Source organism: Octopus bimaculoides, chromosome Z (genome assembly GCF_046866305.1).
Source record: "Octopus bimaculoides isolate indiv1 chromosome Z, ASM4686630v1, whole genome shotgun sequence".
Taxonomy (NCBI): domain Eukaryota; kingdom Metazoa; phylum Mollusca; class Cephalopoda; order Octopoda; family Octopodidae; genus Octopus; species Octopus bimaculoides.
Genome location: NC_142944.1, coordinates 28,282,277 through 28,297,143, shown reverse-complemented (window position 1 = coordinate 28,297,143; position 14,867 = coordinate 28,282,277). Strand labels below are relative to the sequence as shown.

The 14,867-nt window shown below is 32.9% G+C and overlaps 1 protein-coding gene across 1 annotated transcript in view; it reads right to left on the bottom strand.

The window, feature by feature from the left end:
* Positions 1-139: 139 nt before the first annotated feature.
* Positions 140-14,867, bottom strand: part of LOC106867789 (nuclear pore complex protein Nup98-Nup96) — a 64,712-nt gene continuing 49,984 nt past the window's right edge. Inside the window, exons 23-33 of the mRNA XM_089365319.1 lie at positions 12,151-12,295; positions 11,868-11,960; positions 11,654-11,772; positions 10,145-10,324; positions 9,912-10,048; positions 7,515-7,775; positions 6,923-7,078; positions 4,639-4,768; positions 1,013-1,136; positions 703-842; positions 140-345 (exon numbers count right to left, since the gene is read on the bottom strand). Coding sequence (XP_089221445.1) covers positions 244-345; positions 703-842; positions 1,013-1,136; positions 4,639-4,768; positions 6,923-7,078; positions 7,515-7,775; positions 9,912-10,048; positions 10,145-10,324; positions 11,654-11,772; positions 11,868-11,960; positions 12,151-12,295 — 1,587 coding nt within the window. The 3' untranslated portion in view covers positions 140-243. The remainder of the gene's footprint in view (positions 346-702; positions 843-1,012; positions 1,137-4,638; positions 4,769-6,922; positions 7,079-7,514; positions 7,776-9,911; positions 10,049-10,144; positions 10,325-11,653; positions 11,773-11,867; positions 11,961-12,150; positions 12,296-14,867) is intronic.

The window sequence follows — 14,867 nt, the reverse complement described above, 5'->3', positions numbered from 1 at the left end:
AATAACTACTCGACTTAGGAACAAGAATTGTGGTCAATTTAATCAACTAAACTCTTTGAAGTGAATGTCCCATCATGGCCATGGTCCAATGATTGAAACAAGTAAAAGAATATAAACAATTCCTCTGGTAATACTCAAATAACATTCGAATATTGCCTAAAAACCATAATTATAAAATAGTTAAAGAATATTTATTAAAATTTTCTGTTTCTACAATAATTTTATATATATGAAAAATGTAAATTACCTATCTTTTGCATCACGACAAGGCAAATTACGTATTTTGGGGCAAAAACTGAGGAGAGCAGTTGACATCAATTTCAATTGTGATAAATCAACATCCTTCTGCAAGAAAAATATTAAAAGTCTTTTGCATTTTAAAACATTTATTTTCAATTATACATACTAACTCTCAATTAGCATAAATATATTAAGTGTAAACTAAACAAATTTGGTAGACTTTATGATGGTACTTTGAAGTAGCTTTGCATGTGACTACCAAGTAAACCAGGTAATATATAAGTTGCAATTTATTTCCCATCTGTTTCTCTCAAATGATACTACTTCAAGCGCAAGTAACCCATCCGTGTACAGTGAATTTTCAAATGAATAGAACATATAAATAAAATATGAGAAGGATGGTCAGAGTGAAAGGTTTTAAGTTTTATTCAGAAATAACTAAAATTTTCATTCAGAGCTTACTTTTTTAAACTTAGCCAATGCTTCATGTAAATTGATATAACTTAAGTACACAGAACCTTCTGTGGACCAATTTTCAATCTTGCAACTTTGCTCAGGTGGTGAAAGAAGTTCTAGCAGATACTTCAAATGGTGATATTCATCTATTAAAAAAATAAAATTAATATTAAATTCAAGATTTAAACTGAAAAGAAAGTGTGTATGTGTGAATAAAAGTATCTGATAAGAGCTATAACATTATTTTACAACAAAACAGTTTTAATTTTACTATCAAAATTATTTTTAAATTGTAATAACTTTAACAAATAATTACCATTAATTACAGCGTAAGGAGCAATGTGTTTCAAAATTATTTCATGAGCTTTGTTATATTTTTCAGCTTTTATCAAATGCCATGCCATTTGGTTGTACATATTATGATATTGAGCTCTGATTGCCTATCAAAAAAAAAGAAGAAAAAAAAGAAAAAATTTTTTAGTTTTACAATGTAATATTCTGAGGAAAACGTTTGCATTAAACCTTTCAATAGCAGGGTGGCCGTAGCTGGCCAAGAAACTTAATGGCAAATGATATCAATCTACCTGTAAACAGCTATAATAAGCTAGTCATATTTAAATGAGTTTCAATGCAAATTTTGTTAAAACGCTTGAGATTTAATTATGTAAACTATTGAGTTACACTGTCTGACATTCTTTAAGTGATATGAACTTTTGCGAATTTTTTCCATTTTTACTCATTTCGATTTTCTGATGTTTCACTTGGGACAAAAACTGGACACCAGTTTCATATCACCAAATAGTGAGTGTAAATTTGAAGTATTTTCAAAAGGCATAGAAAAATTTAAGAAAATATTCAGCAAACAAAAACTACATCTGTGATTATGAATAGAATTTTTTACCCCCCAAAAGTAAAAGAATTCTGACAGCAATTCTGATTGTTACAAAGAAAGTGAATTTGCACCTGAATATTAAGAATTTAACACCTGTTTTACTTAAATATTTTTAAAAAGATATTAGACCTAATCAAAGTCATTGCAAGGAAACAAAACTGTTAAATTTTTTTTTTTCACTTTCTTTTACTTTGAATTGAATATTGTGGAAACAAAACATTATACAGAATTAAACAAAGGAGAAAAATATTTTGAGGTTTCCTACATACTTGAAAGAAATTTAGGAAAACCCAAGCAATTTTAGGAATGGTGTGTGTGTGTGTATGAATTTGATATATATTTCTTTTTTGAAAAGAAATGATTCTGATAATAGTTCCAACAGTGAAAAAAGAAGGAAAAAAAGAGAAATTTGCACCTGAATATAGTACAAATTTTAAAACTGTTTTTGTTAGTTATTTTAGTAAGATATTAGACCTAGACACAGTCTTTCCAAGGAAATGAAACCATTAGATTATTTTAACTTGTGATTCCTGCAGAAACAAATCGCTAAACAAAGAAGGAATAAAGATAGTTTGAGGTTAGAAAGTTAGAAACCTGAGCGTTTTTAGGAATATTTTGTGTGTTTATTGAATTTATAGTTTTTTTTCTTTCTCAAATTTACCTAGCTTTTATTTATCTGTAATTTTAATTTACCAGTACAATGCTTGATAAAGTTTGATTAATTTGGATTGTGAATCGTTATTATAATAGAGGGACCCATGAATATTTCATGGAATTAATAGTAAATCTATTGGGTTACTCCTAAAAACTTAATCCAAAAAACCTGAATGCATAGCCTATGTTGTATCTGTATGGAACAACATGTTATGTCTGTATTTCATCTGCTACTCATTGAAAAGTGAAAGAAATTGGAATACGAGGATTACTTAATGTACTTTATATATATACTTTATGCACAACTTTACAGACTTATTACTCAGCACTCATAAAATAAATATTCACTCTTATTTTCCCCATAAATAGAAAAATTTACATTTTAAAATTTACATGGTCATAGTTTCATATGTAGAAAACAAAAATTTTATAGCAAAAACAACTATTTATATGTAAAATATAGGAGTCACAATTTCACAGGGATAAAAATTAAATGCAACATGGCATACTCTGAAAACCACATTGTTGGTAACTTTTAAACCAAGGCGATGGATCAGAGCCAATACACGTTTCAATATGCGTACACCTTTCAATCCTATACTGCTTTGTAGACTATGTTCTTTTTGTAAGTTCTCCCGCTTCTTTTCCCTTACTTATTGTGTTAACTTTAACTCTCACATCAGATAATTTAAGAGCCCTTGAGAATGCAACATTAAAGTGAATGGCAAGTTTGGAATGTGCTTGTGTTAAGTGATAGGTGATATAAACAACTTAGTTCAATTAAAAAAAAAAAATCACTTTTTTACTATGCACTCACCATTGTCACCTCCTCCTCCACTCTATCACCCTCTGCCTTTCTTTAATCTCACCATCAGGACATTACCCTTCTGCTAAAATTATATTCCTAACTCTCCTCTATATCACTACCTTCAACTAGCATTTTTAACCACATAATAAATATTATGTTCCCGCTACCACATGTCATGGACGCTTTTTTTCTTCTCTCTCTGCCTTACTCTTCATCTTATCCTCTTTTTCTCTAATCACATGAAAGCATTACCAATAAGCTAAGTAACATAATGACAAGCAGAATTATTATAAAACGTGTTTCTATGTATTTCATTTCCTAGTATTCTTCAAAGACAACTTCCAGTTTTTCATTGTTTTATCTTTATGGTTCACCTACCTCACTCTGCTTTATCTTTATGGTACACTTGTTTTACGGGCATTAAGTTCAACTAATAGCTAATCCAGGAAATTTGCACAATTCTTCTCTATTAAAATTTTGTTGTATACTCATTGAATATATTAACTAATAATTCATTTTCTATGCTAATGTTTAAACAGAATTTGAATAATTTTATATTTTGCTCAATTTACCTATATTTAGATTTACTTTGAAACAAAAATTATGAAACAGATTCAGTTAAGAACCTTTTGTTAAACTGTATTCTAGAAATCACATTATTATGTTTGTAGTGGAACTACTTTCCTCTGGGGTAGTGGTCTTCCATCTATGTGCGATGTGCCTAATGTGCAGCCAATCGTATTGTCTCGCACATAGATGCATGACCCGCCATCTCTACAAAAGAGAAAAGAGTGTGCCTTTTGCAATCAGTCAGCAGAAGAGCTCAACACCATGACTGTCAGCGAACAAATCTCTACAACCATCGACGAACAAATTCTGTTCCAGTCAGTCAGCCAGCAGTTAGCAGAATACCTTGTGGAGAGTACAGCTATTTTCAGACACTACCCCTGACAGCATTACTTCAGCATGAACAGTTGTGTTATTTCACCGTCTTAACCCTGTAAACTTTGTGATTACATTTAGCTTGCATTGCGAATCCCGTCATTATCTACAGAAGGAGCATGCCTGTTTAAACTTCTTACTACCTTTATGTTTTTACCCATTTATGTAATAGTAGGCCCAATGGCCTTCCTTGACTCCTACATACAACAATTGTCTATTCTCATTGCAACCCAAATAAATTATGATGTTTGTTCTAATATAGCCTTCTGATTTATTTTCTCAATGCCTTACAGATGCAACTGTTTCATTGACTTTCGGCATTGTGTATTTATTTGGTAACATGCTAAAATTGGTAACACTTTACTTAAGTTACATTGAAACACAGAAACATCACTGTTACATGTTTATATAGAAAGAAAAAAAGCTCCAGTTGTTTTATGAAACTAGTCTACATTCACAATTATTTTAGAATTTAATTGAAATACATAGGGGAGTATTTTGATTAGAAATATAGTAACAAAAGTGTTAAATGTAAGTGAAAATATTGTTCATGCTGAAGAAATCATTAAATAAGATACTAAAATTAATTCAGATCTCAAAATACCTAAAGTGTTTATATAATTTGCAAGTAATTAAAAGTACAAACCTTTGCATAATGAACCCATTGTTTTGGAATGAAAAATCTCTCTATAATAAAGGATTCCCTTTCTAAATAGTCAATATCTTGACATAAAGATATATGCCGCATAAGTGTTTCCTTGATGGCAGCTTTTCTCCTACAATTTATAAAGAATTCAAAAATTCATAGAAATATTTTTTTTTTTTAAAAAGAAAGAATATATTATGAATGTTTGAAACCTAGCAGCAACTAAAAGAAAAATTTTCATGTAGTGTTAACTTCAGAATGGAAGAAATTATGCATACATGTTCACATTAATGTATGTGCTTAGCATTACACAATAAAATTATATAATCATATTGTACATTCATAAATCAAAGCTCATGAGATCAGCAGAACATCATGGTTACACCAACAATTCCGCAATAATTATAAACACAAAGTTTCCATTTAAATATACAATATATGGAAGGCCCAAATCAGGTCGAACTGGCTTATAAAAGAAATATATTGCTTCTTATCAGTTAAGTTAAAAAATTAAGGAATTAACAATCTCTAATGTAAATAATAAATACAAAAATAAGTGAAAATAAGTAAAATAAAAAATAGCATAAAAAATATATTAAGAAATAACCAAATAATATAGTATTCAACAGTCAGCTTCAATATAAGGCCAGCAAGGCAACAATACTTCAGAGAAAGCATATGAACCTTTAAGAATTTTAGTCACGCATAACAAATCTCAAATGAAATTTCCACTACAACAGACTGGAATAAAACAAAAGACATACATACACACATTTAGAAGCATATTTACAGGAACATATAAATATAAAAAAATACACTTACGTTTATACAGAGAGAAATACAGGGGGAGGAAAGATTGGAAAAACAGTAGGGAGAGACAAAAAAACACATATACACAAAATGTGTGTGTGTGTGTTTGCATAAGCCATGTACAGGGATGCAGTCAGTAAGGTGAACGTCAGCAACAAATAGTAATGAATACGGTGTATAGGTAGGAGTTCACCAAGAATCAGTTCTCAGTTCCATCTTATTTATCATAGTCCTCTAGGTCATAACAGAGGAGCTCCTCTATGCTGATGATCTTGTTCTTATAGCTGAATCACTATCAGAACTAGAGAAAAAATTATAGGTGTTGAAGCAAGGTCTAGAACCAAAGGGCCTTAGAGTTAATTTAGCAAAGACTTAAGTCATAGTAAGTAGAAATACAGGCAAATCACAAATCCCTTCAGGAGATGGCCCTGCTTGATAAGTGGAAAAGGCATAGGTAAAATCTCCATAGAGTGTACCCAGTGCAAGCTATGGACACATAAGATGTGCAGAAGTATCAAAAGAAGGTTAACAGAGAAAGTAGTCTTTATGTGTGATAGATGTGCAGGTACAATAAACACTAGGCATGTACAGAAAATACATTTCGTCAAATGCCCGGGGGATACTTAGAAGTGGTAGATAGCTTCTGTTACCTAGGTGACCAGGTAGAGGAGGATGCCCTGAGAATGTAGCTGCTAGAAAAGTTCAGGAAGCTTCTACCTCTAGTAACAAAGAGCCTCCTCCCTCAGCAAAGGGCAGATTGTACGATACCTGTGTGTGAAAAGTCATGCAACATAGCAGTGAAACATGAGTTGTGACTGCAGAGGACACGGGACAGAATTATTTATATCATGATGATTTATGTCGGGTATCAAAATGCAGACATCATGACTACTGCTCATTACTCTGTGAACACTGTAAAAACTATCAGATGGACAACTGCAATAGAGACTACAAAGTAGTGACCAGCAAAAAAGGGGCACAATTGACATTCTGACTGCATCCACATTGCTGGAATTCATCCCTACATATGTGAAACTGCTGGAAGGCTATATGTATGACAACAGGATTTGGTTCTTTGCCATACCTCTGAAAAGAGTCAGAAGTAGTTTCTAGGGAATTTCTACAATTTCACCAGCCCCTAACTTTTGACTTCCTAATTACTTAATTGGGGCTCTGCCCCCACCTCCATTTTCACAGGCCTGTCAAGCCTTCCCCACCACAAGTCTTTCATTCCCTAACACTTATCACTTCTCTATCTCTGGTATTCTTTGGCTACTGTAATCACCTGAGGCATATACTACACCCCCTCCCATTTATTATCTTCCTTTTCTCACTCACTGAACCTAAATAGCAAAACCATCAACATTACCAGTCTAGAAAGACTTGTGAAAGTCACGAGAGGTGTCCCTTCTATCTGCTTAACAGTATAAAAGAACAAGATGAAAATAAATTGACAAAATATTATAAAACTAACCTCTTTTCATCGTTTATGTGAGCCAAAACAAAAATAGCCCATTCCCAAAGACCAAGTGATTCAAGTTGGGCTGCAAAGCTATGATTTATGCATTCTTTCTGGTATTGGGATAAATGATTATATTGAAGACTCTGTAGTACTTGACATAGATGCCAACTGAAGGGGAGAAAAAAAGTATTAAATTGAGACAAAAAGATTTACTTTCAATAAATTAACAATAAATACAATATCTCAAAATGAGAGCAGTTAATGAGCCATAATAAAACATATACGGAAAGAAATAATATATTTCTAAATTTCTCAGAGATTTATGCACTAGTAGCATGATAAGGACACAGGAAATGTGTCAAGTTCAACAGGAAATGGTGTTTCCTAGGGCTAAATAACAGTAGCATTCTTCCCTTTTATAGGACTGTCACATTAAGTTGACATGCTATCACTTTAAAACATACGGTTTCAAACAATTTCATAAAAAATTAAGAACAACTTATTTCAATAAAAGATTGTGCACAAAGAGATGGTTTCACCAGCCCTGCTCTCTCTATGTATATATTAGATATTCATTAAGCATAAATATAGAATTGTTACGGACCTTAATCTATAATCAAGATGGTTGACTGTTGTTGATGCTGGTGATAAGGTCTGCTCAAGAAGATAAGCTTTATTTACATAAAGTTGTAATAAATGGTAACATGTATCATATATTTTCACTGAGTCACAGTCAGTATCATCATTCTCTAAGTAAGATGGAACTGGTGACCTAGCATATTTGCCGCATTGACTTTGTCCCATTTGAGCTGCATCATATCTTTTCAGAGCTTCAAATATTACAGATGTTGGACTACATGCATACCTGAAAAATATGAATAAAACAGATAAAAAAAAAATTTTTTTTAAAGAGTAAAAAGAGTATTACAAAAATGTGTGTATGTAAATGTGTGTGCGCATGTGTATACACACACGTACATACGAGGTGGTATTAAAATGTTCCCAGACTAGTTTTGCAGCGTGCCAACAGATGGCATCACCCAGTTGCATGCACATTGAGAGCTAGCAGTGATCTTCATGAAGCAGTGTGTCAAGTGACATCACTGTGTTTACTTCACAAGTTGTGAAATTTGTGTTTTTGTGATCATGTGTATGCTGCAGTCTGTGATGGACAGGAAGTTGGAACAAAGAGCCAATGTAAAATTTTGCATTAAATTTAGGAATTCTGCTAAGAGACATTGAGCATACTTCAGCAAGCTTATGGTAACAAGGCATAAGCAATGTTTCAAATGGAATTGGTGCTTCAAAAGTGGAAGAAAGTTCCATGCTGTTTTTTTCAACATCCATGGTATTGTGCATTGAGAATTCCCCCCTGCTCCCACTAGACTGTTAAGAGTTCTATTGAGACATTTTAAAGCATTTGAAGGAGGACATTTGATGAAAGCAACTGGATCTGTGAAGTGTGAAGAATTGGATTCTTCATGACAACAATGCACCGTCACCAAGCTCTCCTCACTTGTGAGTTTCTTGCCAAAAACAACATGGCATTGCTTTTGTACCAGCCCTATTCACCAAATTTAGTGCCTGCAGGCTTCCATCTCTTCCTCAAGATGAAAATGCAGCTAAAAGGTCACCATTTTAACACTGTTGTCGAGACCTAGAGCAAATCATTGCTGCACAAGGAGACTATTTCAAAGAAGATGATGCTAAAACTTAGGTAAATAAGTTACTTTTTTAGTTAACATTACTAGTCCGGGAACCTTTTGATACCACAGAGGCATCCCCTGCATAACAGCTATTTCAGAACCGAAGCTCTACTTCATAGAACAAAAGTGCAAAAGATGCAGTGATACTTAGTGTGAAGGTAAGGGTCCATTAAGGTTCAGCCCTCAATCCTCATAATCTTACAGGCCATCATAGAAGAGTTTAAGACTGGCTGTCCACAAGAAACTCCTATATGCTGATGATACTGTTCTCATAGCTGAATCTCTAGTAGAATTAGAAAAAACTAGGTATGGAAACTAAGCCTAGAGAGCTCAAGGTAGACTTAGCACATATTAAGGCTTTAGTAAGTAGAAAAGAAGACAAGACCCTGGTATCTTAAGGAAAATGGCCTTGCTCAATATACAGAAAAAAAATGTAAGTAAAAACTACATACATTGTACTGGACTCAATGTAAGCTATAGATACACAATAAATGTAGTAGAATCACAAGCTCACTAAGGAAAAAAGCTTTGTGTGTGATAAGTGTACTGGACAATATGTACTCTGAGTGCACCATAAATAGATCCTCTTGAATGCCCAGATGGTTCACTATAAGTACTTGACAACCTCTATATTGTCATTATTGTTGTTACTATTATTATTGGTATAATTACATATTATAATGTATGACTTCACTAGTATGCTTACCCTCCTCTCATTAATACATCTCTTGTATCCTGACATTTTATCTTACCATCTTTATTGACTATAAAATTAAATTTACCATAACAAATTCTACCCAATCCTTGTGAACATGGAAAAATCATCATCATCATCGTTTAATATCCGTTTTCCATGCTGGCATGGGTTGGACGGTTTGACTGGGGTCTGGGAAGCCAGGAGGCTGCACCAGGCCCCAATCTGATCTGGCAGCGTTTCTACAGCTGGATGCCCTTCCTAACGCCAACCACTCTGAGAGTGTAGTGGGTGCTTTTTACAGGGGCCAGAGGAGCTGGCATCGACCATGATCAGATGGTGTTTTTTAACATGCCACCGGCACGGAAGCTAGTTAAGGCGGCACTGGCATCGGCCACATTCGGATGGGTTTTTTTACGTGCTGTGGACATTAAAACCATGATGAAAGATTTTTTAATATTTACAACTCTAAATTATCATGAAGAATCGTATTTCTGAAGGAGCTTTTACAAGCTGATTCAGACAAGAAACTTTTGTTCCTAAACTATATATAATAATTCATTTGTCTAATGGCCTACTAGAACACTGAGGAAAAATTTACCAAAGATGTAATCCAAGGGCTCTTTTCCAGTTCATATTTTCACATACATTGATTTGCTGACCACAAGTTTCAAAAATCATCTCTCCTGCAAGCAACCCGAAGATTTTCAACCTCTCTTTAGATATATGTGCACCAGCCTACATAATAGTAATAAAAAAAAATTTTTTAAGTAAGATATTTCCAGTAAATCTAATGACAAACATGTATAAACAATGAATAAAAAGTATACGAACCAGCTGATTGTAATTTTGTAGTTGTAACTGCATAAAATGTTTATATGTTTTACTAAAACCACTAGCTTGCGCAAGCAACAAAGCTAAGTAATTGTCTTCATTTTTTATTGCCAACATGCAAGCTTCCTGTATTTGACGTCCACTCAGGTGACTTGTAATACTTAATAGGTTGCCATTCTCCTGAAATAGAAATAAATTAATATTAGGAATTGCAACATTAGTCACAAAATGACTTTGTAGTTATGAAGCTTGTTTCACAACCATGTGGTTTGGGGTTTGGTCTGACTGCATGGTATCCTGAGCAAATGTTTCCTGGAAAGTCTTAGGTCAATACCTTGTGAGTGAAATTGATAATGTTTATATTTCTTTCTATATACCTACTTTTATGTTGACACCACTTGAAAAACAGTACTGTGTGATTAAGTCCCAGTATATTACCATTTTGATACCAGACTCAAGTAAGTACAGGGATTAATATAACTGACTAAAACCCCTTCAAGGTAGTACCCCAGCAAGGCTGCAGTCCAACAAATGAAACAAAGTAGAAAACTAAATACAAAAACAGATATCCTTTTCTACCACTGCTCATCTTTCTACAGCAGGCACAGATTTCTTCTGAAATATGCAAGCTAAGTTTTGCAAATTTGATTATATTCTTATATTGAAGTTTGTTGAGCTGTTCATCCTAAAACATTTCTTATAATATCTACACAAAGAATAGTGATGTCGTTTGATTTATAGTATGGTCTGATGTAACCAACAAACTTAGAATCAATGTATCTTCCTCATATCTTCATATCAACACTTTTCACTTATTTTGAAACAGTTTCACGTAAGTTTTTGAAGAAACTACATAGTCCAGAAAGAGATAAAATTCACGACTATTCTATACAATCATTGTATGTACCAATATGAGCTACAAGATAATGAAAAAGTCTCTGCGTAATCATTTGACTGGCTAGGTCACCATATCTTACCTAACTCAAATTATATTTTATGGTAGATCTGGTTAACCAACAATATTTATTGTAGAAACTATTACTGTGTATTCATGAATTGCACAAGTTCATGTTCAATTTTATGTTAAACAGGGTTCCTCTGAAGGATCTCTGGAATAATGTTATTAAACAGGAGTCATAACTAACAGGTAGGAGAGTCTCTCCATGTTGAGCCACTACTTCTCCACAATAGAAAGTCACACCTCCTTTCCTGATTAAAATGTTGCAGGAAAGAAACACAAGACAGATTCTTCAAGCTGGGTCAACCAGTAGGAAATCAAGGAGTAGACTAAGAATGAGATAGTTGGATGATATACATAGTCTCAGTTGGTCATACTTGGGAATCCAGCCAAAAAGTGTAATGATAGTTGTTTCTGATAGCACCCAATGTAGGAGGTGCTGAGGACTCTTATCACATCAACCCTCCCAGGAATAGTAGGAGGAGAAAATGGACAAATAGATGGATTAAGTTATTTTCTGAACTTATTTTAGTAGCATTACTGTGACTTACTTTAGTTGAATTCTTTTCTATTTCATTAGCAATTGTTTCTGCTTCAGTTTCAGCCAACCATCGAGAAAATGCTTCTTTTCTGGCTTGGTGGTATTCATATTCTGAGATGTTAGCTGTTCCTAAGATACACAAAAAAGTAATTTAAATTTATAAATGTATGCTCTTTATATTGCCAATCTAATCTGAAGTATTTGAAAAAAATTTTTTTAAATACCTCTATCAAGTTCTATAGGTTTTCCCCAAAGTGCAACACAGAGATCCCAACAAATCTTCATATGATGTATCTGCTGATAGTCTGGGTGGGAAGCTGAAGACCACAATAAAAATAATATTAAAATATATCAAATGTATCAAACATTTTTGTAGGATAAAATATGGATGCAAAGAGAATTAGTAATTATTTTTTTAAATCTCAACAATCAATAAACTTGAATAATATTATTGATAACAATTATGTATTATGAAACCACCAAAAGCAACAATGATTGGAGCCATACCCATATTTCTGTCGTCTTGAGCAGCACATTCAGCATATTTACATAAAGCTTCTATCCCATATTCTGGAGTAAAATGTGGATTTATATATTCTTTACTGGATACAGAATTGCTCAGCTGATTTTCTAACATCCATTTCTGTTGAGACTAAAAAAGAAAAAATGAGTTAGTCTCAAAATACCAGGTTAGTTGGATTTTTAAGTTAATTGTACTTAAGTTGAAAGTTGTGGTCAAATAATTAGAATAGGAAAATGTCCAATGGCTAACTACTAATATTAAGATGTTTTAAGAAAAATACAACTTGGTAATTGTTATATAAAATTTTTCCTTTATGACAATCTAACTACATCAAATACAGAAAGTGCTATATTGATCAATCATGAATGTTAATGCTGAATGTGCTAACATTAATACAGTAGTTCCTACTTCCATGTCAACAAATTTTCTATTACAAGCAGCAATAATACTTATGTTACATAAAACTAAACCATATCTAAAATACTACAATCATACAACAATTAGTACTACAAGATGATTTTATGGCTTGTAGTCCACATTTCACTTAATCAAAACTGCACTTAATAATCATTGTTTTTGAAAAGTCATTAGATTACAGATAATCACTATACTGAATTGCAGCCGACTATAGGGGGTTCCTATAAGGTTGATATCCACCCCTGATTGGAACTCTCCCGTATGACATGTACGCATGCTCAGTGACTTGCTTTAACTTCCGCAGACAACTCACATACTGTACTGACCGGTTCGACAAAGTTATTTCACTACATAGATATCCTGCAAACGTAGCTATTCGTCGTATTTGGCTTCAGAGATCAAGACTTGTGAGGAAAGACTTTGTTTACACTGCAAATAGCCAAATGTGTTCCCAGCATTTCGTCAATTTTAATGGACTATCGAAAGATCACCCCTTGCCATCCGTTTTTCCAAACAAAGTATTTAAAATATCAGTAAGTGCATGATCATATACGCAATTAGTAGATGAGTGAAATGTCTCTTTGATTTATCCCCTCATTAACAGATTAGAACATGTTAAAATTCAAGAGGGAAACAAATTCGAATGTTTAATCTAATAATTGTTGTGTTGATGTACAGGTATTTTTAACAAAGAATTTTGCATTCAAATAATAAATACATTGAAATTGTCGTTAATGTTCTGAATGAATGTGGGAATTTCAAGTAAGCCTAGCTATGATATGTTTCTTTATATACATATTCCTCTTATTTTTGTATATATATATATATATATATATATATGTGTGTGTGTGTGTGTGTGTGTGTGTGTGTGTGTGTGTGTGTGTGTGTCAATACTTCACCGAAAGCAGATATAAGCTTATGCTTATTCCTGTCTGAAGTATCGTCCGATGAATTTACTTTGTTGACATTCTTCATCGACAGAATTTTTATACCTTTCAGTCAAGTCCGCCTTTCTTCCAGTACCATACTGTCCATATAATCTTAAATATTTCTTTAACTTAGGCACAGTAAGTACTTCGATAGCTGAATCATCGAAACAATAACAATAACAAAACTGCAACCATCAGAAACCAGTGGTGTCAACTTGCTGTCCAATGTGCTCAAAAGCATGGGAGGAACTGATCTTGTTGGGTCAGTTAAAAAGAGAAATGGTTTACATCTGTTACTACCAATCCATAAAAAACTTTTATCAACATCATCATTCATAGTCCCCTTTTCCATACTAGCATGGGTTAGATGGTTCAGCACTGTCAGACAAGCCACGTTATGTCTGCTTTGGTATGGCTTCTACAGCAGGATGTCCTTTTTTTGATATTACAATAATAGTAAGAATTTTTATTGAAAACTATAGTAGCTAAACTATTCCAAAATATAATCATACTTCCAATGTTCTTAATACTTGAGGGTTATTCTTGGTCATTAACTCTCTAAGCCCTGATCATGAAAGCTCGTGGATTAAAATGTTGTGCACTGACTCCCAGATAACTTGTGCAAGAAAAACTCATGTGTATAACCAATTGTGAGTAGTGTATGATTGATTTAAAAAAGATTTTTTAAATCTTTCTTCTATAGCTTGAGCTATCAAGCTGGTATAAGGAGAAATAAGTCATAGGGGTTCAAGATTTAGTCCTTTAATATCCTGCACTTGAATTTACAAGTAATTCACAGTTGTTTGAATATATTTCAGATGTGCAAATATTTCCTTCAAGTACAATTTTTCAGCAAGCAGTAGCCACAATTAGGAAAAAAAAAAAAATTACAATTTGTCATTCTATTTCAAATACATTTCTACCCACCTACCACGAAAACTATAAACCTTAGCTTCCTAACAACATAGCTAAATGCTAAAATAATGTATAATAGCACTCACTACATAACAAAATATAGTTAGATTCACACCTAACCATCAAACTATTCAAGTTTCTGAAAATCAAATTATAGGATACATGAAAAAAGATCAAGAACAAAGTTTAATTATCATACATTTTGGGAAAATTTGATCATTAGAAAATTTTTAAAAAATAAGCCTGGTAAATCTAATCCAATGAGACTTGTTGATTAAGTGAAAAGCATGTTAAAAAATTTAATTGGCAAAGAAAACATAAATGCTCCTAAATTAGCCGAAGAGTAACCAACAAGTCACTTGTTCTTTAAGTGATAATCATACTTCCTACTAAAACATTGAATATAAAACTACAAAACAATTTTTGTGATCAGGATATCA